We start from the raw sequence: 24,621 nt of genomic DNA on the forward strand, positions 1-24,621 counted from the left end.
ACCAGTTCCCCTCTGCCACCACTCTCCTCCATCTAGCAGAATTAGTCCCTACTCTTAACAACTTCTCCTTTGGCTCCTCCCACTTCCTCCAAACTAAAGGTGTAGCCATGGGCACCCGTATGGGTCCCAGCTATGCCTGCCTTTTTGTTGGCTTTGTGGAACAGTCCATGTTCCAAGCCTATACTGGTATCCGTCCTCCACTTTTCCTTTGCTACATCGACGACTACATTGGCGCTGCTTCCTGCACACATGCTGAGCTTGTTGACTTCATTAACTTTGCCTCCAAGTTCCACCCTGCCCTCAAATTTACCTGGCCCATTTCCGACACTTCCCTCCCCTTTCTTGATCTTTCTGTCTCTATCTCTGGAGACAGATTATCTACTGATGTCTACTATAAGCCTACGGACTCTCACAGCTACCTGGACTATTCCTCTTCCCACCCGTCTCTTGCAAAAATGCAATCCCTTTCTGGCAATTCCTCTGTCTCTGCCGCATCTGCTCTCAGGATAAGCCTTTCATTCCAGGATGAAGGAGATGTCTTCCTTTTTTAAAGAAAGGGGCTTCCCTTCCTCCACCATCAACTCTGCTCTCAAACGCATCTCTCCCATTTCACGCACATCTGCTCTCACCCCATCCTCCCGCCACCTCACTAGGGATAGGGTTCCCCTTGTCCTCACCTACCACCCCACCAGCCACTGGGTCCAACATATAATTCTCCGTAACTTCCGCCACCTCCAACGGGATCCCACCACCAAGCACATCTTTCCTCCCTGCCTCTTCTGCTTTCCACAGGGATCACTCCCTACGCGACTCCCTTGTCCATTCGTTCCCCCCCATCCCTTCCCACTGATCTCCCTCCCGGCACTTATCCTTGTAAGCGGAACAAGTGCTACACGTGCCATTACACTTCCTCCCTCACCACCATTCAGGGCCCCAGACAGTCCTTCCAGGTGAGGCGACACTTCACCTGTGAGTCGGCTGGGGTGATATACTGCATCCGGTGCTCATGGTGCAACCTTCTATATATTGTTGAGACCCAATGCAGACTGGGAGACCGTTTTGCTGAATACCTACGCTCTGTCCACCAGAGAAAGCAGGCTGTCCCAGTGGCCACACATTTTAATTCCACATCCCGTTCCCATTCTGATATGTCTATACACAGCCTCCTGTACTGTCAAGATGAAGCCACGCTCAGGTTGGAGGAACAACACTTTATATTCCGTCTGGGTAGCCTCTAACCTGATGGCATGAACATTGACTTCTCAAACTTTCGCTAATGCCCCACCTCCCCCTCGTACCCCATCCGTTATTTATTTATATACACACATTCTTTTTCTCTCTCTCCTTTTTCTCCCTCTGTTCCCCTCACTATACCCCTTGCCCATCCTCCGGGCTTTCTCCCCCTCCCCCCTTTTCTTTCTCCCTGGGCCTCCTGTCCCGTGATCCTCTCATATCCCTTTTGCCAAACAAATGTCCAGCTCTTGGCTCCATCCCTCCCCCTCCTGTCTTCTCCAATCATTTCGGATCTCCCCCCTCCCCCTCCCCCTCCCACTTTCAAATCTCTTAATAGCTCTTCTTTCAGTTAGTCCTGACGAAGGGTCTCGGCCTGAAATGTTGACTGTACCTCTTCCTAGAGATGCTGCCTGGCCTGCTGCATTGACTTCTCCAACTTCCATTATTGCCCCTCTTACTCCAGCCCTTATTTATTTATTTATTTATTTATTTACCTTTTCTTCCCTCTCTCTCTGTCCCTCTCACAATAACTCCTTGCCTGCTCTCCATCTTCCTCTGGTGCTCCCCTCCCCCTTTCTTTCTCCCTAGGCCTCCCGTCCCATGATCCTCTTCCTTCTCCAGCCGTGTATCCCTTTTGCCAGCTCTTAGCGTCATCCCTCCCCCTCCTGTCTTCTCCTATCATTTTGGATCTCCCCCTCCCCCTCCCACTTTCAAATCTCTTACTATCTCTTCTTTCAGTTAGACCTGACGAAGGGTCTCGGCCCAAAATGTCAACTGTACTTCTTCCTATAGATGCTGCCTGGCCTGCTGCGTTCCACCAGTATTTTGTGTGTGTTGCTTAAAACACCATTACTTCCAGGTTCCCTTGCAAGTCATACACCATTCTTTCTTAAACATATATTATCCTACCCCATCAAAATGGACTCTAAATACTTAAAATCCTTAGTCATAGTAACATAGAAGACACTTCATTGAATGGATTGCTCTTAGGAAGGTGGTGGAGCTGCCTTTTTGTAACTGGTTTGCCAGCAATGTGCAGATTGTGAAAAATGAATTAAAATAACTAAAATTAATTAGCAATTTCATTCTTACTTTCTTGCAGTAGTGGATATTCTTGTTTTACTAAAGGTACTTATTTTGAGGAGCTACAAAATCAAGGACTTAACTTGGATGCATAAAATAGTTTGGTAGAAATTGAAGAAAAGGATGTTCTCTAGACTCTGATTTATACTTATTGCTTAATAAATATCAGAAAGAAATAATATGGTCTTGCTATCATTGCAATTTCTGAGCACAAATTGGCTGCCATGCTTCCACACTGAAAGCTGTAAATAGACTTACTTTTTCCAGGAATTCCTGAATACACTTGTCATAAGAAAGCACTTTGTGATATAGTTAAAATTGTAATGTAGAGAATCAGAATCAGAGTCATTGATTCCATTGTGGTTATTATTCTATTATGGATTTATAGAGTATGCCTGCAAGAAAATAAACCTCAGGATTGTATATGGTGATATGCACTTTGACAATAAATTTACTTTGAACTTTGGAATGCGCAGTATAGAGCATTCTAACATACTGCAGTGCTGAATGGAATGGAAAGTGCACCTCTGCAGACAGGAAAGTTCTACAACGGGTAGTCAAAACTGCTCAATGCATTACTGACACCAGCATACCCGCCATTAAGGACATATGTACAGCAAGGTGCTGGAAAAGGGCCAGCAAGTTCAAGAAGGCTCATAGCCACCCAGTTTCCCCCACTCCCATCAGGGAGGAGGCTATGTAGAATCCACGCCAGGGCCACCAAATTCAAAATCAGTTACTTTCCCAAGCAGTAAGGCAGATCAACACCTCCACCCACTAACCCACTCCTCCACATCCCCATTACCACAACTTTAACACTTCCGGTCAGAGTTATCTTTTGTTTTTTTTTTTGCGCTGCATCAGATCTGGAGTAACGATTATATCATTCTCCTTTTACACTTGTGTACTGGAAATGATATTCAATAATCCTGAATCTTGAACAAACTTGAAAGTAACATCAAGAGTGTCCTGAGTAGCCTGAATGACACAGCTGCCAAAGTGGTTCTACAGCAGGAAGCAAGTGAATCAATACCAAAACCTGCTTGACCTTGTCATCATTATTCTACACATTGAAGATATGTCTGCATGTGGGCATATAGATAGAAATAGCTGGTGATTACACTCATGGAGTAGAAGTTCCAACATCATATCAAGACCAATCTCCACTGACACTGATATATGTGATGGTACCATATAGTAAATGGGAAGACTCAAAGTAGAACTGTCATCTCAAAACTAGGAGTTCGTGAAGTATAAGCCAACAAAAACAGCAGAATAGTATTCCACTACGATCATTAATTTCATGCTCATGCATGATATTCACTCTACTGTTGCAATAAACCCTAGGGATGAACCTTAGTTTGACAAGGAGTGTAGAATGACTCTCCTTTTGTGTAGTAGTGGAATTAAAGGTTATGGGGAAAAGGCAGGTAGGTGAAGATAATTCCATGGCCAGATCAGCCATGATCTTATTGAATGGTGAAGCAGGCTCGAAGGGCCAGATGGCCTACTCCTGCTCCCATTTCTTGTGTTTGGAGTAACATCTAATATGGTTAAAAAGAAGTTGTCCACTTAAAAAACCTGCAACATGTGTATTCTCAATAGCAAACCCAGTAGGCAGCCCTAAACCATTCTACATGCAGTGCCGTATCTAGTCATGTTTTCTGATAAATGGTCAAACAACCACCAGGGAAAGGTTGTTCCAAGAACATCCTCATACATGGCAAGGATGGGGCCAAATATGTGAGAACCAAGGATGAGGCTGAAGTGCCAAGTGGATAATCCATCTGTTTTCTTCAGACACCACCAAAACATAAACTAGTTTTCAGCCAGGTAAATTCAGTTGGAGATATCAAGAAAGGCTGGTATGCACCCAAAACACATTAAAGTTCTGGTGCTACTGAAGGCTAAAAATAATTTCAAGTAAATACATGAGATTTGATCACCAGGTGCGTCACCAAGCAAGCTATTAGCATCAGCAACTTGAACTTGCACAAGATTCACTGCTGAACAATCTGTATTTCAAGAAGATTCAACAGCACACACATCCAATTCTGTTTGATAAGGTAGCTGAAGATGATATTCCAATGACACCGGCCTGTGGACTGCTGCAGCAATCGCAATTCAGCCTGCACTAAGTACCTCTAGCTTGTTTGCTGACCATGTGAACTAAACAGTGTTTGAAACAAACTAGACTTGAAACTCATTTTGGTAGAAGAGATCATCACTTAATTATGTATGAAAGTGCTCATAACTTTGAGTAGAGCTGTAAGCAACTAACTAAAGGAAAGTGGAAAAATATCAGTTTTAAATAGATTCTGGAAATAAAAGAAGACTGCGTGTCTTCATAATCTAAATTGACTTCTGAGATGCTGCAAGATAATGAAAGGCTGGTTTTGTTAAAAATGATTGGGATACTATTTCTTCAAAATTATGAATGACAGCAGTTTTTTTTTAACTTTAATAGCATTACATTGCACAGAGTTTTAAAGTTGAATTCTTCATGGATAGTTCATTCAAGGAGTTGCCCACATCACAGTTTAGGTGGGATCAGACAAAAGCTATTTGGGTGATCATCAGACAGACTAGGAGTACAAGGCAGAGTTTTGAAGAATGAGTGAGATTTTGTTGAAGCACTCAGAGTTCTTCAAATGTGTGAAAATAAGAAGAAGAGATATGTTTTCTCTGGCTGAGATGTCAGGATTAGAGGATATCACTTCAGAAAAAAATGAAGCAGGCAATTTAGGACTGAATTGAGAAATTTTTTTACATAAATGGTTTGAACCTGTGAAATTCTCTACCCCAGAGGATGGCGAGACCTTTGTAATTTCTAATACATAAAATAGAGATTGATTAAGGGAATTGAGAGATATGGGGATAGTGGTAGAAAATGGCGCTGTGATAGAAGATCAGCTAAAATCTTTATGAACAGAAGGCAAGCTTGAAGATTCAAATAGCCTATCCTTGCTCATGCTTATTCTGGCAAGAGAGAATTATTCCATGTTAATTATAATTGATACAGGTATTCCTGGGTAATTAATGGATTCCATTTATACAGATGTCTGCATGTGGATTTTGTCTATAAGTTGAAATCACTCAATATGGTTACGAAACCTCCACACTGTTGTAATGGATGATGTCGTAAGAACATAAGAGTGATAATAAAGAACAATTATTTAACATGGAGAGAGAGAAAAGTTGTACTGTTCATAGGGATGAAAGTATGTACATATGTTGAACTTCTTAATTTAATACTATTATAGGAGCTTGTTCATATGTAGAGGTATCAATTAGTAGGGGTTTTGAAACCCAGGAATGGCCTGTGCTAAGATTATCTTGATTTCCTCCATCCAGACTGTGTGGATGGAGAGGGACCGATATACTAAATGAAGTAGATGAGCTTAGAGTGCAATTAGAAAATGGCAGGGATGACACAGTGGGCATCACAGATTCATGGTTGAAAGAGATCACACCCAGGGCCTAACCATCCAAGGATATTCATCAAAAAGACAGACAGATGAACAGAGGGGGTGGAATGGCTGTGCTGGTTGAAAATGAAATCTAATCCTTAGCAAGAAGTGATATAGGATCAGAAGATATAGAATGTTTCTGAGTAGAGTTCAAAAACTGCGAAGTTAAAAAGATCCCAATGGGAGTTGTACCTAGACCTCTGAATAATAGTCAGGATGTCAGATAGTCATAGTCATACTTTATTCATCCCGGGGGAAATTGGTTTTCGTTACAGGTGCACCATAAATAATTAAATAGTAATAAAACCATAAATAGTTAAATAGTAAAATGTAAATTATGCCAGGAAATAAGTCCAGGACCAGCCTATTGGCTCAGGGTGTCTGACCCTCCAAGGGAGGAGTTGTAAAGTTTGATGGCCACAGGCAGGAATGACTTCCTATGACGCTCTGTGTTGCATCTCGGTGGAATGAGTCTCTGGCTGAATGTACTCCTGTGCCCAACCAGTACATTATGTAGTGGATGGGAGACATTGTCCAAGATGGCATGCAACTTGGACAGCATCCACTTTTCAGACACCACCGTCAGAGAGTCCAGTTCCATCCCCACAACATCACTGGTCTTACGAATGAGTTTGTTGATTCTGTTGGTGTCTGCCACCCTCAGCCTGCTGCCCCAGCACACAACAGCAAACATGATCGCACTGGCCACCACAGACTCGTAGAACATCCTCAGCATCGTCCAGCAGATGTTAAAGGACCTCAGTCTCCTCAGGAGATAGAGACGGCTCTGACCCTTCTTGTAGACAGCTTCAGTGTTCTTTGACCAGTCCAGTTTATTGTCAATTCGTATCCCCAGGTATTTGTAATCCTCCACCATGTCCACACTGACCCCCTGGATGGAAACAGGGGTCACTAGTATCTTAGCTCTCCTCAAGTCTACCACCAGCTCCTTAGTCTTTTTCACATTAAGCTGCAGATAATTCTGCTCACATCATGTGACAAAGTTTCCTACCGTAGCCCTGTACTCAGCCTCATCTCCCTTGCTGATGCATCCATCTATGGCAGAGTCATCAGAAAACTTCTGAAGATGACAAGACTCTGTGCAGTAGTTGAAGTCTGAGGTGTAAATGGTGAAGAGAAAGGAAGACAAGACAGTCCCCTGTGGAGCCCCAGTGCTGCTGATCACTCTGTCAGACACACAGTGTTGCAAGCACACGTACTGTGGTCTGCCAGTCAGGTAATCAAGAATCCATGACACCAGGAAAGCATCCACCTGCATCGCTGTCAGCTTCTCCCCCAGCAGAGCAGGGTGGATGGTGTTGAATGCACTGGAGAAGTCAAAAAACATGACCCTCACAGCGCTCGCTGGCTTGTCCAGGTGGACGTAGACACGGTTCAACAGGTAGACGATGGCATCCTCAACTCCTAGTTGGGGCTGGTAGGCGAACTGGAGGGGATCTAAGTGTGGCCTGACCATAGGCCGGAGCAACTCCAGAACAAGTCTTTCCGGTGTCGTCATGATGTGGGAGGTAATGCCACCGGTCTGTAGTCATTGAGCCCGCTGGGGCGCAGCGTCTTCGGCACAAGGACGAGGCAGGACGTCTTCCACCGCACAGGAACCTTCGGAGACTCAGGCTCAGGTTGAAGACATGGCGAAGTACTCCACATAGCTGAGGGGCACAGGCTTTGAGCACCCTGGTGCTGTCACCATCCGGTCCTGCAGCCTTGCTTGGGTTGAGACATTTGAGCTGTCTTCTCGCCTGTTCAGCTGTGAAGCCCACCGTGGTGGTTTCGTGTAGGGAAGGGGTATAGTCATGAGAGAAGGGTGGGGGACTGTGAGGAGGGGTGGGAGGGGAGAGTGGAGCATGTGTTGGTTGGGGGCCGACAACAGATGACTCATGTGTGGGATGGGCAGGGGCCACAATGTCAAATCTGTTAAAGAACAGGTTAAGCTCATTGGCCCTGTCCACACTGCCTTTGGCTCCTCTGTTGCTAGTTTGCCGGAACCTAGTGATGGTCCTCATCCCACTCCAGACCTCTCTCATGTTGTTCTGCTGGAGTTTCCACTCAAGCTTCCTCCTGTACCTGTCTTTAGCTTCCCTGATCCTGGCTTTTAGGCCCCTCTGTATCGCCCTCAGCTCCTCCCTATTTCCACCTCTAAACACCCTCTTTTTAACGTTCAGGATGTCCTTAATGTCCTTTGTTACCCATGGCTTGTTATTTCAATAACAAAGGACAGTTCTTGTCGGAACATTGCAGTCTACACAGATGTTGGTGTGATCAGTGATGCACTCCGTGAGCCCATCAGTATCCTCTCCATGTGGCTCACAGAGTGCCTGCCAGTCTGTCACCTCAAAACAACCCTGGAGTGCCTCATAAGCCTCCACCAACCATTTCCTCACTGTCCTCGAGGTTGCAGATTTACTCTTAGCACGTAGCAGGGTTTTAGATGCACCAGGTTGTGATCTGACCTTCCCAATGGGGGGAGGGGAGAGGATCTGTATGCATCCTTAACGTTAGCGTCCATCAAATCCAGAGTCCTCTCCCTTCTGGTTGTACAGCTCACACACTGCGTGAAGTTGGGCAGTGTTCTAGCCATGGTAACATGGTTGAACTCACCCGAGATGGTAATGAGGGCACTCAGGTGCTGGGTTTGTAAACTGGCTATGACGGAGTAAATGATGTTACACGCCGACGTCGGGTTGGCAGAGGGAGGGATGTATACAACAGCCACAATTGCATGCGAGATTTCCCTTGGCAAATAATATGACCGGAGTCCAACAGCAAGAAGTTCAATATCTGGGCTACAAACACATTCCTTGATCGTAATATGACCAGGATTGCACCATCTGTTGTTGACCAGAACCGCAAGCTCACCTCCTTTACGCTTACTGCTCTCAGTGCAATTCCAGTCAGCTCGAATGGTCTGGAAGCCCTCTATGGAAACGCTTTGATCGGGTATGTGCTGGTGTAGATATAAACTAAAGCAGGAGATAAAAAAGGCATGCAAGAAAGACAGCGTTACAGTGGTCATGAGGGACTTCAAAATGCGGGTAGATTGGGAAAATCAGGTTGACACTAGATTCCAAGAGAAGTAATTTGTAGAATACTTACGAAATGGCTTTTTAGAGCAGTTTTTGGTTGAGCCCACCAGGAAAAGCCGATTCTGGATTTGGTATTCTGCAATGAAACAGATTTAATTAAGGAGTTTTTGGTAAAGGAGCCCTTAAGAGGTGGTGTTCATAATATGATAAAATTCACCTTGCATTTTGAGAGGGAGAAGCTAAAATCGGATGTATTAGTATTACAGTTGACTAAAGGTAACTACAGAGGCATGAGAGTGGAGCTGGCCAAAATTGATTACAAGGAAACCGTAGTACGGATAAAATTAGAGCAGCAAAGGCAGAAGTTTCAAGGAATAATATAGGAGAGCAGGATCATTTCATCCCAAAGAACAAACATTCTAAAGGGCAGATGAGGTAACTAAGGCTGACAAGGGAAGCCAAAGACAGCATAGAAACAAAAGAGAGGGCATAAAATATTGCAAAAACTAGCAGGAAGCTTGAGGATTTGGAAGCTTTAAGACCCAACAGAAGACAACTAAAAAGCAGTAAAGTGAGAAAAGATGAAACATGAAGCTAAGCTGGCTAATAATGTAAAAGAGGATACCAAAAAAATATCAGATATATAACGAGTGAAAATTAGACAAGAGTGGATATCAGACTGCTGGAAAATGATCCTGGAGTGCTTGTAATGGAGAACAAGAAATGGCTGATAGACTGAATTAATATTTTGTGTCTGCTGTGATGGATATTCACTGTTCTAGGCCAGGGGGCTTTTCTTTTTTGCCAAGCTCAGCTTTCTAAATACAGCAACTGACAATTATAAAGATCAAAGTGTTGTTTTTGAGTTGTGTTATACTTCCAATCATATTCTTTATTTAGCTTCTTGCCGCAAAGAAGAGCCAGAATTACAATTTTTAATGTAATTGCAAGCAGTAATCAGTTTGAATTTAAAAGAACAGCTTTGTAAACAAGCACTGTCTATAGCACAGACTTTCTGGCCCCAGAGCACCTTGGCTAACTGCTCAAAAGTTGTAGTATAAGACAATGGGTTGTTTAATTTGGTTTGTTTCAAAACTGACAACGCTGGATAAGTGTTTAGTTCAATGAAGCTTGCAGAACATATTGATACTATCACTTTGCATATCAAATAACTGATCTGTTAATTGTTGGAAGGTTTATATATTTGAGATTGTCAGCTTGACAGCATTAATCATAGGTACCTGGGAACTCCTTCTTCAGAAGGTTTTAGACCATTTGTGTTAAAAGTTATCTGAAAAAATATCATGTGTGTGTGTGTGTGACGTCACCCAAGTGGCAGAGAAACAGTATAAATATAGGGAGCAGTCCAGGCTTATTAGGAATGGTCCAGAAACATCAAAAATAATGACAGAAGCCCAGGGTGAACTAGAATCCATTTGCTTTTGATTTCTGTGACAGACAATTCATTTGTCTATGTCTACTTACCTGTGTTTTGGAAATCTTTTGTGTTTTATAAATAGCTTGTAATTTGGAAGTCTTTTATAAGATAGAAGTCTTCTGTGAGTTTTAAATGTGCTTTAACATGTCTGAATTTAAATGTGTATCACTGAAAATAAATGAACTGTGTTTAAATTACTTTGTTAGCTGGAAGTATCTCTTCCTTGGTAGGGAGTTGGATCCACTACTCTAATAGTGGATATTCACAGCTAAACTTGTCATGGTTGATAAACAGGGAAGTGGACTAGCTTTTGAAGATTGGGTAGTTACAACATAATATGCTTTAGTTTGAGTACCTGTAGCTATCTGTATTGGTGAGAGCTTAAGGTCTTTGCTTGAGTTCAGAAACTCGCAGTCTGCAAACCTAATACCATCACACTGTCTTCGCTGTTGAAGACAAAGGCAACATGCCAAAAATTTGAAGAAGTCAGGGAGCAGAAGTGAGTGTAGTCATTATTACTAAGGAGAAGTGCTGGGAGGCTGAAAGATTTGAAGATGGATAAATCACCTGCACCCTAGGATTCTGAAAGAGGTAGCTGAAGACATTGTTGAGGCAGTAGCAATGATCTTTCAAGAATCACTAGAATCAGGTTGGGTTGCTATTGTCACCCCGCACTTTAAGAAAGGAGGGAGACAAAGAAAAGAAATTATAAAACAGTTAGCCTGACTTCAGTGGTTGGTAAGATTTTAGAGTCCATGATTAAGAATGAATTACAGGGTACTTGGAAGCACAGGATAAATTGAACTGAAGTCAGCATGGTTTCCTTAAGGGGAGATCTTGCCTGATAAATCTGTTAGAATTCTTTGAAGAAGTACAGACAATATTGACAAGGAAGAGACAGATGGAGTTGGTGGTAAGGAAGGCATATACAGTATTAGCATTCATTCTGAGAAAAGTAGAATATAAAACAAGGAAGTAATGCTGAGGCTTTATGAGACAGCAGTCAGATCAGATTTGGAGTACTGAATGCAGTTTTGGGCCCATATTGGGATTTGCTGGCATTGGAGACGTTTGAGAGGATGTTTATGAGAATGATCCCAGAGATGAAAGAGTTAAAATATGAGGAGCGTTTGATGGCTCTGAGGCTGTACTCATTGCCATTTAGAAGGATTGGAAGGTGGTGGGGGGGGGTGGTTAATTTTATTGAAACGTACCAAATATTGAAAGGCCAGTATGGACTGGACATGGAGAGATGACCTCAGTAGTGGAAGAGTTGCAGACTAGAATGCATAGGATTGGGATGAAAGGATATTCCTTTAGAACAGAGCTATGCAGGATTTTTTTTTTGTGAAGGAATCCCTTAAAGTTGCATGTTCAGTCTGTGGCAAGGAAGGCAAATGCAATATTAACATTCATTTTAAGAACACAAAAATATTAAAGCTAGGATGTAATGCTGACGCGAATGGAGTATGGTGAGCAGTTTTGGGCCCCTTGTCTAAGAAAAATTTGCTGGCATTTGAGAGGGTCCAGAGGAGCTTCACGAAAATTCTTCTGGGAACGAAAGGGTGAATGTATGCTGAGTGTTTGATGACCTTGGGCTTATACTCGCTGGAGTTTAGAAGAATGGAACCTATTGAATATTAAAAATCTAGATAGCATGGACGTGGAGAGGATTTTTCCTATAGCAGGGGAGTATAGGACCAGAGGGTACCACCTAAGAATCGAAGGTTGTCTCTTTAGAACAGATATGAAAAGGAATTTCTTTAGCCAGAGTATGGTGGATCTGTGGAACCCATTGCCATTGACTGCTGTAGAGGCCAAGTCATTGTGTATATTTGAAGCAGCAGTTGATAGGTTCTTGATTAGTTAGGGTGTCAATGCTTATTGGTTGCGAGGGAGTAGTAAATAAGCCATGATCAAATGGCGGAGCAAACTCAGTGGGCTGAATGGTTTAATACTCTTGTGTCTTACACGTGTTGGAACAGTCTCTGAACATTCAAAGAAAGAGTGCAGATTGGAAGTATTTCTGTGTTAGAAAAACTTTTCATGATTTTGCAGAAACAATTCTTTGCATTGCAGTCAGTGTAGAATATTTCAGGTGATGTTTTCTTACGTCAAGAGTTTATTGAGCTCAGCACTCACATGATCTTTTGTCCTTATTTACGTCAGTGACGTTACAGCACTCAAACAAAGTTGTGTGGATACACCCATTGTTTGGTGTTGAAACTGCCCTTAGTGTCCTTCATGAGATTAAATAGTTAGAAAATCTCCTGAGAGTCTAATGCATATGCAGAAACAAAGTCAAAATCGGAATCAGATTTATTATCACTAATTTATATGATGAAAAGTGTTTCTTTGTGGCAGCAGCAGAGCGAAGACATAAAATACTGTAAATTTCACGATAAATAAATAGTGCAGAAAGAAAGAAATAATGTGATAGTATTCATGGGTTCATGGATTAATCAGAAATCTGATGGCAGAGGTGAAGAAGCTGTTTTTGAATTGTGGAGTGTGGGTCTTCAGGCTTTGTACCACCTCCTGATGGTAATAATGTGAAGATTGCGTACCCAGATGGTGAGGGTTCTTAGTGATGGTTGCAGCCTTCTTGAGGCACTGCCTCTTGAAGATGTCCTTGATGGTAGGGAAGGCTGTGCCTATAATGAATATGGGAGAGTCTACAATGCTTTGCAGCCTCTTGCAATCCTGCACATTGGAAGCTCCATAATGGGCCCTGATGCTGCTAGCCAGAATGCTCTCCATTGTACCTTTAGAGAAAATTGTAAGTCTTTGGTGACATATTAAATTTTCTGAAAGTCCGAACAAAGTAATACCACTTGCAAGCCTTCTTCATGATTGCATCAAAGTGTTGGGCCCAGGATAAATCCTGTGAGTTGTTGACACTCAGGAATTTGAAACTTGGAGGGAGGAGAAGATGGCAGTGCAACGCAGCGTGTGCGGCCACTCCAAATTGATATCATATTTGTGAAGTAGGATGCCGTGCGCAATCCTGATTTGATGGAGACAGCCATGAGAAGCACGGAGGAACATCTGGAGAAACTTCTGAAATGCCTGCTTCGCTGCTGCTGCTACTGTGCAATCGAGAATCTCCAGAGGGGAAGGCCCCAAATCCTTGGCTTTGCCTATTGCCTGTTGCCGGGGTCGGGGTCGAAGCACTCAGCAGAGATGGTGCTCGGTGCTCGGTGTCAGAGAGCTGGTCGGAGGCTCGAAGTTTTCGGACGGACTCGGAGTCAGACTGTGGTCAGATGATTCCAGGATGCTGCATCAGCAAGTTTGCGGCACTGGAAGCTCATGGCAGGAAGAGTTTTCTTCCTTCAACTGTCTGTGTGAGATGATGGGACTTTCGAGAGACTTTTGAGACTTTTTTTACCGTGCCCATGGTCTGTTCTTCTATCAAATTACAGTATTGCTTGCACTGTTGTAACTATATGTTATAATTATGTGGTTTTTGTCAGTTTTTTTAGTCTTGGTTTGTCTTGTGTTTCTGTGATATCATTCTGGAGGAACAAATTGTATCACTTCTTAATGCATGCATTACTAAATGACAATAAAAGAGGACTGCGTGTCCTCATAATCTAATCTAATCTAATTTAATATTCTTTACACAACTGACCCCTTATTGAGGACTAGTACATGTTCACCTGACTTCCCCTTCCTGAAGCCCACAGTCAATTCCTTGGTCTTGCAGACAATGAATATGAGGTTGTTGTTGCAACACCACTCAACCACCTGATCTACCTCACTCCTGTATAGCTCCTCATCACCATCTGCAATTGTACCAACAGCATTTGCAACTGGTAAATTTATGGAATGTATAAACATCAGTGCAGAGGCTATCATGTTGGGATTGATTAACTGTTGAAACTAATCAGGGCCAACAAATACCAAATATTCTTCAATATAGTGCTCTAATTATGTTGTTATTGGACATTTTAGGTTAGCTGATGTAATTCCATAAGTACAGACAAATTAACAATAGTTCTTGCTGCTAAGGGGATAGAACACAGCATGGTGGTAGACATTTCCATTTTGCAATAAAAATCAAATGAAAAAACAATAAAAGATTAGGGTTAATAGAACAAGTTTCAGGACTCATCAGAATATTTTGAAAAATGTTAAGTAAATAGTGCTTTGAATACATCCTGCCATGTGCAGTGTCTCTTAATTGATTAGATTCAGTATCTACTACACTGATCAAATTGCCGCCTTATTTAAGTTGCTTTAGAACTCCATGAGATATCAGAAGATTCGGTTGGAAATTTTTGTGTAAAGAAAGCATATTATGCATTGACATTTGGATATGTGACACATTGCCCATAACAGTGCTACCTCTTCCTATAGATGCTGTCTGGTCTGCTGCGCTCACCAGTATTTTTTATGTGTGTTGCTCCATATTGGATGGTGTTTTGGTTCGATATATACATTAAAAAAGATTGCATTCACCCCCCAACCCCCTGCCTGTCCCTCTACCTCCTGTTAACAACCTTGTTCCTCAGATTTGAATGTTCCATGTTAACCACAATACAACTAAAGTTGTTTTCCTCATGTCATTAATAGGAGCCAACTCACAGTATGTATTCCCAATCCTGTCATTTCACCTGCTCTCGCATTTCTACTCAGTATTGTTTCCACAATCTTCCAGTGATAACATCTAGCATTTATAAAGCACCATTATTATAGAAATAGACCCCAAGTGACTTCACAGAAACATTATAGAGCAAATATATGACATCAAGCTATGAAAGGCATATTAACCAAAAGACCACAGAGGGGGAGCAATGAGAGAGGGCTTTACTGAACTCCCTTTGAAGGGAAGATTTAAGTTTCTTCAGGATAGGCATCCCTGGAAGAGACTTCACAGTGTAGTAGTCAAATCACAAACAAGAGAAAATTTGCATTGGGCTATTCATGCTATATATACTATATAATATATCTCAGAAGTTTGAGAATTTCTTCTCTGAGCCATTCTGCTTATTGGTGTACCTTAAAATCTACCTCTGGCAAATCTATTGGTCTTTTGGTTAACACAAACAAGAGAAAATCTGTAGGTGCTGGAAATTCAAGCAACACACACAAAATGCTGGAGGAATTCAGCAGGCCAGACAACATCTATGGACCTCTGATGATGGGCCTCAGCCCAAAATATCGACTATTTACTCTTTTCCATAAATGCTGCCTGGCCTGCTGAGTCCCTCCAATTGCTTCGATTTCCAGCATCTACAGATTTTCTCTTGTTTGTGTTAACTAAAAGACCAATAGATTTGCCAGAGGTAGATTTTAAGGAACACCAATAAGCAGAATGGCTCAGAGAAGAAATTCTCAAACTTCTGAGATATATCATATAGTATTTATAACATGAATAGCCCAATGCCTAAAGCATTGCAATATTACAGAGTTCAGAAATGAAAGAACACAGATTTCTTTCAAGTTTTGGAGGATTAGAGGATGTATCAAAGATACACAAGTTTAAGGCCATAGATTCTTTGAATAAGTGGGCAATTTTAAAATTGATGCATTGGTGTATGAGCAACCAGTATTAATCAGTGAACATGTACAACAGGTTGAGTGCCAGGTAGAATATAAATAGTATGGTTTTGAAGTTCAAGTACTCTCATTCCTATTTACTTTTATTGGGCTTTTCACTGCTTTTAATCCAACCCCAACCAAAGCTCTGGCATCTATTCTTTCATCTCCTGACATGACCATGCTAACTGAATTTATATACTTGGCAAATGTGCAGGCTTTTCTGCAGTCATTGATTTGGATATTTTTCAACAAAGTAAAATTAAAATCAATACTTATTTCTGTGATAATTACCTTTGATTTATTAATAGCAGCATGAATATTTTGAGTTGCTTTCTGTAGCTTTAAAAGCAATTCATTTAACAGCTTATTTGGAGCTCAGTTTCTTTATTTTTTTAAGTCTCCACCTCGTGCTCTTTAAATCATTATGTTATCAGTAGGAGTACACAAAGCTTTCTCTTCAGTTGTATTGCGATAGATCAACAGACTTCATTGCCACAGTAACTGCGAATCAAGGATATTTAAATCCTCTGCAACAAAACTGGAATTGTCAATTGCACTTGATTTCATTTATAGCTTTCAGTCAGTGTGTGGTTATTTACTAATAGTATTTTCCTCTTTTAGTTACTAAAATCAAGAGCAATACAGTTTCATACAGACACAGAAGACAGAGGCATCTCTACCTTGCTGAAGCTCCTGTGTTTGGTCTGTACTATATGTAGCCAGGAAGCTGGTCACTGTTCCATATGATCTTTGCCTACTGCAATGTTTTTTGCATGTTACTGCGCAGTGAGAACCAAGGTTAAGGTAAGGACTAGATCAAAGCCATTGTGCAGTTGGAGACATGTAAACAAGCTGGAAACCATCAGTGTCTGCCTTTCACAGTTTATTAGAAGCAGGAGTGTGCTGCTAGACAAACAGGTGGTGCAACTCGTATGGTGCTGACCGTTCTAGGCTACTGTATTTATCGGTCAGGTTTTTGCAGTTGGACTAGCCTCATTTTAACCAGTCCTTTTAACTATTTGGTACCCTCTTGTGTGTTTTTATGTGCTGTACGAGTGTCGATGAATAAAAGATCAGACAGAGATGAGGCAGGGAAGGCCAGAGCTTACAGTTAACATGATTTGTGGTGGAAGCTTGCATAAAATAGCTTTGTATTTTGTGTTAGACTTTGCAGTCATACCTAATCATGGTCACATTGTATTTTTACATATAATTTACTGAACTGATATAATCAATGAATTAGAAATAAATTATATAAAATTAAACCGCAATTGAAATGTATGGCCTAAATGAATTACTGTCAAGATTATTAGTTTATTAATTGATTAAATGGAAGCTTAGCCTTGATGTCAATTCTGTGGTATGTGATGTGCCAGAGTCAGGTTGCTGATTTAATATGAATGGAATTAATTTATAAATTAATAGATTCTGAAACTTCAGTATAAGTTGTAGTTTGTCTAGAATATCTGAAAATGATTATTATAAATATTATTGACATCTCCATAAGATTAAAACCAGAAACAGATGCCAGGTTAGGTTTTATAGTTTCGATACAATGTGGTATCTACCCTTATACAAAAAATGTTATGCTTAAAAGTGACAATGTTGCTATGACAATTAACCATCAGGCACCAAATACAGATCTTTATAATAAATACTTAAGGTGATAAGATTTCCATTCTCTCTTGTGATTGGATTGTTTATATGAATATCAGTAATGGGATTGTATTTGCAAGAGTGCTGTTTGATGACATTCTGGACTATGTTTAAATAAAATATTATTGCAGAAGGTTTGCTGTAATGGCATTGAAAATCAATCACAGTATAGTTTGTTAAATAAATATGGCTTTATTATTGGTAGTTACCTACAGTCACTATAAATAACTGAAAATCATATTTTCCAATTTGCCAATGCTGCTCTTTTTCATTGTCATGGAAACAATCTATCTTATTTGCATGCTTCTCACAACTGTGTACATAAAACTGTGGCTGGATAAGTAAAATGTGCCAGGATTCATCTGTTTAGTATATACTTGTATCATTAAAAACATTGACAATTAATAATGAAAAAATAGAGATTCATTTAAAAATATGTAAAACAATGTCTCTTTTAAGATATCCTGTCGAAAAATAACTTATAATCATAGATTTAGTGTTTGCCAGCTAAAATATATTGTCCTTAAATGCAATTAACATGAATGTTCCTTATTTAGAAAAAACAACAAAGTTTAGAAATTCCTTTGCATGTGAGTAATTTCATATGTTATAGTATAGAAAGAGAAAAGCAATTTATCGTTCATACAAACATTACCAAATTCTGCTATTGTGTGTGCGTAAGTATGCCAAGGCTTCTGGGCACACAGTAGTGTTGTCCAGCTGTATACATCAGATACTTGATGTCCAGTTATCACATCACAGAATGCTTATGTGGAAAAAAAAGCTACAAGGGTCTTGATTGCTGCAGTGAGTATAAACAGGTTTAAACAGTGACCAGCATGTTAAAAGATATACTCTACTGTGATCTACCATCTGGGAAGTTGCCAGTGAGGCTGGGTCATAGAAGCTTTACCAATAATCCAGATATCTTACACTTTACAGGCGAGACAGCCTATCTTTGTTGTTGAGGTGAAGAGAGCTAAAACCTTGGCTTGGATGCCCACATTTAATGGAGCAATTTCATCAGGAGATTAACATGCATTGTATCCTCTTCCATCTCTGATTCACTACCTGTAGTAAAAACTGCCACACCATTTTAAGAGGAGGTTCCCATTAAAATGACCACTTTAAGAGCTACCACCATTGTGGAAGTGTCTGCTTTAAAGTTCATGCTACTTTAAAAGTAAAGAACAGTTGTTGCAGTAATTGTGCCACTGGCATGGAATCTGCTATTGCTATACTTGTGATGCATGGATATTGTGTGAGAAAGAAAACCATTCCCTTGTGGTTGTGAATGACATACAAGGTGGGTATTCTGCACTTGTTAAATGTACAATAATTTATTGCTGCCTACATTTGCCTCTGATCTACAAAGAAACATCATACTTGTGCAGATCTTCAGAATAGAAGTTGGACAGATCCTCAATGAGAAGTTACTGTAGGGCACCTGCGCTTTCTGTTTTGTTAATGGCATCGTGGGGCATAGGCAGAACAAAATGAAGTTCTTTGGATGGCTTTTCAGAGTTGTCGAAAGTTTTGAATTTTACTGACATTCAGAAAGATTTAAATGTATTAAATGACTCAAATTATTAACATTTAAATTATAGATGAAAACATAAAACTTTAAATCTTAAAAAATTAAAACATATTGAAAACTATAAATAATCTCAAACAATCAAAAGTAGCTTAGGGACACTTACCAAGCACCTCTGGCAAGGGAAAGCCAGTGTAGATTGTTGTCTAGCTGTGGAGTTGCTTCAGTTTTGCCTTCCTATGTTTCTCTGTATGAAATACTGAAAAATCTGATCCCGAAGGAAACATACCCAAGGATTTATTGGGAATCTCTACTGGACTCTAAACTATTTACATAACAATTCGTAGTGTGGTTATGAATTTTGACAGACATCAAAGCCGGCCAGTTAGCTAAAGGTTCATTTACAGTGAGTTGCTGTATTCTATGCTAAAAGAGATAATTAGATGAAAAAGTAGTAAATATGTATACATTTTCACATGGATCACTAAATGAAATGCTAAATCCTATGATAAAATTCAGAAAGTTATTATTAAACATAATTATCTAAAACATTGCCAATTTTCCAGTAGAATTACATAATATTTGCTCACTTAATGTGTCTGTTGTATTGTGGTAAAGTTCTTGACTGTGAAAGATATAGCCAGTAGTCGGGCCCATGAGGTGTATTTATTCTTATGTTTAATAAGCCTGCAACAGAACTTGAAGATAATATTTCATTTAGTCATAAAAGTGACATTACACTGAAAGCTCTGATGGTAACATTTCCACGAAGACCTATAAATGTTGAACAGAAGTATCAATAAGATTCTTATAACATAAATAGCCTAAATAAGAAACAGAGAAAGAAAATTATTTTGGCACTAAAATGAGAAGTAATGTTATACTTGAGATCAGTTACTTACACCTGTGAAAAATAAATAAAAGTAGTGAAGCAGGTGTAAATATTGTCAATAGTCAGAATCCATGTAAATCTAGTTAAAAAGGCTAATCTTTTAGATAATTTAATTTATTTTAAAATTAACTAATAGTACTTTTTAACAATGGAATTACCAAGATACCTAAATGGGCAGCATACAAAATGCTCAGGTTTGGGAATGAATCCTATGAATGTCAATAATTATGGATATAGTTAAATGCCCTCCTATTTTTGCTTTTTTTCATCCAGAGCTAACCAATCTGAGTAAATTGAATTTAAGTTGAGTCATAGCCTCTCAAGTAGTCTTTTACCAAGAGTTTTTATATGACTAGCCCAATTAAGTTCCAGATTAGTGGCTATTTCTAGGAATTTTATGATGGGGATTCATTAGTAGTAATGTATTTGGATATTATAGGGAGATAGTCATTGCCCGGCATTTGTTTGGCACAAATGTTTCTTTATATCTATCAGTCTCAAGTTGAATGTTGTTCAGGTCTTATTGTGTGAGGGTGAATTCGGTTTCATTATTTGAAAATTTGGGAATAGAAGTGAATGTTGCAAAATTATCAATAAACATATTTCTTTTTGACATGATAGACTTAAGGTTATTCAAAGAGATTAGGTTTGCTAGGACCACCAGCTGAGTCCTAGAGGTATGATAATTGCCTCCGACCATCAGGGTCATCTTCTTTGTAACGGGTAGTATTACAATATTGCCTTCTGATTCCCCATTCTGTCAATTTTACTAGATTTCTTTGACACCAACCTCAGTCAAGTGCTATCTTCTTCCCTTATACATTCAGTTACACAGGCCCTCTGGAATCTGGCCTTGAGAGTATTGTGGAAATATGAATATTAAGTAAGAATCCTGATTCATAGAGACATTTGGAGAAATGAATAATGGGGCATGAGGCATGGGTGGTGTCTGAAACTTCTGGTGCAATTAGTGGAATGTGGCATTCAGAAAGATCAATGACATTGATCTTCTTTGGATGCTGCATTCTTGGGGCTTCTCTCCTGCCCTTGATCACTGCAGTTGTTTTATTCCACAGTATTTACAGCAGTTTCTGAGTTTTGCAGTGACCAATCAACAAAGAAGGATTCATTAGGAAGGGTGAATAAAAATAGTGCAAGTGCACGTGAGCAGCCATTCTTTTAAGTTTGCCTGTCTTTAGAGTGGCTTTGGCTCATCAGGCTTGGGCATGGTAAAGTATCAAAAGACTTTTTGTTTTTATTTCTTCATTCCTCCTCTATTAAGCCATAGTAGTCTGCTGAGAATGGCTCCAGGGGAGTATTTTGTACTGTGTGTGGGATGTAGAAATTGGGGGAGATGCCCTGTCTCCTGGATAAACACATCCGCACCAGGTGCATCAAGCTGCAGCTCCTCCGAGAACATATTAAGAAACTGGAGCTGTACCTCGATGACCTTTTGACTCATACAGGAGAATGAGGAGGTGATATATAGGAGCTACAGGGAGGTAGTCATCCCTTGGTGGTAGGAGACAGGTAACTGGGCGACTGTCAGAAGAAGGAAGGGAAATGTATCACCAGTGCAGAGTATACGTGTGGCCATTCCCCTCAGTAATAAGTATTCAACTTTAGATACTGTTGAGGGAGAAGACCTACAGGGGGGAGCCTCAGTGACTGGGTCTCTAGCACTGAGTCTGGTGCTGTGGCTCAGAAGAGTAGAAAGGTAAACATGACTGCAGGGTTGATAGGAGATTCCATAATCAAAGGAACAGAAACGAGATTCTGTGGCCACAATAGAGACACATGGTTGGTACATTGCCTCCTTGATGGCGGAGTCAGGGATGTCTCAAATTGTGTCCATGGCATTCTCAAGGATGAGGGTGAACAGCCAGAAGTCTTGGTGCATATTGGCACCAATTGACATAGGTAGACAAGATGAGGAGGTCCTGAAAAGATATTTTAGGGACTTTTAGGTAGAAAGCTGAAAAACAGGACCTCTAGGATAGTAATCTCTAGATTGCTGCCTGTGCCATGTGCCAGTGAGGGTAAAAATAGGATGATTTAGCAGGTGAATGTGGGGCTGAGGAACTGTTGCAGGGGCAGGGATTCAGGTGGAAATTGATGGTTTCCTGATTGGTCAGGCATCAAAGGATATGCTGAGAAGGCAGGTGTATGTGATTGAATGAGATCTGGGATCAGCCATGATGGAATGGTGGAGTAAACTTGATGGGCTGAATGGCCTAATTCTGCTACTATGTCATATGGTCTTATGGTCTTATGATGGAAGTTCAGAGTTTTGGGGTCAGAATGTGTGAAGTTGCCATTAATAGGGAGAGAATGCTTGAGAAACTGAAAGGTCCAAAGGGAGATAAGTCACCTGGACCAGATGGTATATACCCCAGCGATCTGAAAGAGGAGGCTGAAGAGACTGTGGAGGCATTAGTAATGATCTTTCAAGAATCACTAGATTCTGCAGTGGTTCCAGATGACTGGAAAATTGCAAATGTCACTCCACTCTTCAAGAGGGAGCAAGGCAGAAGAAAGGTAATTATAGGCCAATTAGTCTGACCTCAGTAGTTGGGAAGATGTTGGAATCGATGGTTAAAGATATGGTTTCAGGGTACTTAGAGGCACATGATAAAATAGGCTGTAGTTGGCATGGTTTCCACAGGGGAAAATCTTGTCTGACAAATCTGTTGGAATTCTTTAAAGAAATAACAAGCAGGATAGATCAGTTGATGTTGTGTACTTGGATTTTCAGAAAATCTTTGACAAAGTGTCACACATGAGGTTGCTTAAGAAATTAAGAGGCCATGGTATTACAGGAAAGATGCTAGCATGGATAGAGCATTGCCTGATTGGCAGGAGGCAAAGAGTGGGAATAAAGGGAGCCTTTTATGGTTGGCTGCCTGTGACTAGTGGTGTTCCATAGGGGTCTGTGTTGGGACAGCTTTTTTTGTTTTATGTCAATGATTTGGATAATGGAATTGATGGCTTTGTTGCAAAGCTTGTGGACGATACAAAAATAGGTGGAGGGGCAGATAGTTTTGAGGAAGTAGAGAGGCTACCGAAGGACTTGACAGATTACAAGAATGGACAAAGAAGTGGCAAATGGAATACAGTGTCAATAAGTGTATGATCTTGCACTTTGGTAGAAGAAATAAAAGAGTAGACTATTTTCTAAATGGAGAGTAACCGTAAATCTGAGGTGCAAATGGACTTGGGCGTCCTTGTGTAGGATTCCCTAAAGGTTAATTTGCAGGTTGAGTCAGTGGCGAAGACGGCATATGCGATATTAGAAATTATATCTAGAGGATTAGAATATAAAAGCAAAGGTGTAATGTTGATGCTTCATAAAGTACTGGTGAGGCCTCACTTGGAGTATTGTGAGCAGTTTTGGGCCCCTTATCTTAGAAAGGCTGTGCTGACACTGGAGAGGGTTCAAAGAGGTTCATTAAAATGATTCCAGGATTGAAGGGCTTGTCATATGAAGAGTGCTTGATGGTTCTGGGCCTGTTCTCACTGGAATTTAGAAGAATGAAGGGTGACCCAATTGAAACCTATAGAATGGTGAAAGACTTGATAGAGTGGATGTGGAGAGGATGTTACCTATGGTAGGAGAGTCAAGGACACAGCCTCAGAATAATGGGTTGTCATTTTAGAATGGAGATGAGGAGAATTTATTTAGCCAGAGGGTGGTGAATCTTTGGAATTGATTGCCACAGGCAGCTGTGGAGGTCAAGTCTTTATGAATATTAAGGCAGGTGTTGATTGGTTCTTGATTGATCAAGGCATGAAGGGATACAGGAGAAGGCAGGAGATTGGGGCTGAGAGGAAAAAAAGGATCAGCCATGATGAAATGGCAGAGAAGACTCGATGGGCCAAATGGCCTAATTCTGCTCCTTTATCTTATAGACTTATGGTCTAATGTTCACAGTATTTGTCTTGAATGCCTCATACTTCTATGTTGAAACAGGATATCTCTCCTTCTCTCTGCTTCCTCTAGCGAGATTTCCAGAACACCACCAAGAAACTGTGAAACTTGCTCTGTCTTGTGTTTTGTTATTGATTCAGCTGATGTATGGCTACATTAATCTATGACTGTGGGTACCTAAACACCAAGCATCACTAAGTACTGAAATTCCATCTGTGCCCAGTGTTGTGAAAGATGGGCTGGTGCCTGTTGCGACACATGTTATAAACACCCATGAGCTCATGTCAAACAAGCAATGGTCCTCATGGAGCCATGGGAACAAAATTCTGTCTGATATTTCACTGAACATACTGTTAGTAATTTTTTGAAGTGGTTATCTGCATTTCTTTCTAACAAGCACCAAAATAGTGCTTACTGGAAAGTGACAAGGGTGCTCCTCCTTGTTGTGGTGCTGCCAATATGCCATTACCTTTAGGATCTACCTTAAAGCCAATTGTACTGGAGATGTGACTCTCATCCATCTCCTCCTGGAATATGAGTTCCCCAAGAAGGTACATAGAAGATTATGCAGTGGTCTTTACTGGAGTTTTATAATTCAATACCATCTGCATCATGACCAGCAGACATCCTACTGGAGGAACTCAGGTAGTCATGCAACATCTATGGAGGAAATTGGAATTGGTTTGTTGGTATGTGCCAAGGCACCGTGAAAAGCTTGTCTTGCATACAGTTCATACGAGTCAATTCATTGCACAGTGCATTTGGTAGTACAAGGTAAAACAATAACAGAATGCAGAAT

General features: G+C 40.6%; 1 protein-coding gene across 4 annotated transcripts in view; it reads left to right on the forward strand.

The window, feature by feature from the left end:
- The window catches only part of dlg2 (discs, large homolog 2 (Drosophila)), an 841,994-nt gene that overhangs the window by 168,317 nt on the left and 649,056 nt on the right, over positions 1 to 24,621 (forward strand). Inside the window, exon 1 of one of the 4 annotated variants that reach the window (XM_063053949.1) lies at positions 16,373 to 16,616. The exons of the other annotated variants lie outside the window; for them this stretch is intronic. Coding sequence (XP_062910019.1) covers positions 16,575 to 16,616 — 42 coding nt within the window. The 5' untranslated portion in view covers positions 16,373 to 16,574. Of the gene's footprint in view, positions 1 to 16,372; positions 16,617 to 24,621 lie in introns of those variants that run through there. 4 annotated transcript variants of the gene reach the window in all.

The sequence above is a fragment of the Mobula hypostoma genome, chromosome 7 (assembly GCF_963921235.1).
Source record: "Mobula hypostoma chromosome 7, sMobHyp1.1, whole genome shotgun sequence".
Taxonomy (NCBI): Eukaryota; Metazoa; Chordata; class Chondrichthyes; order Myliobatiformes; family Myliobatidae; genus Mobula; species Mobula hypostoma.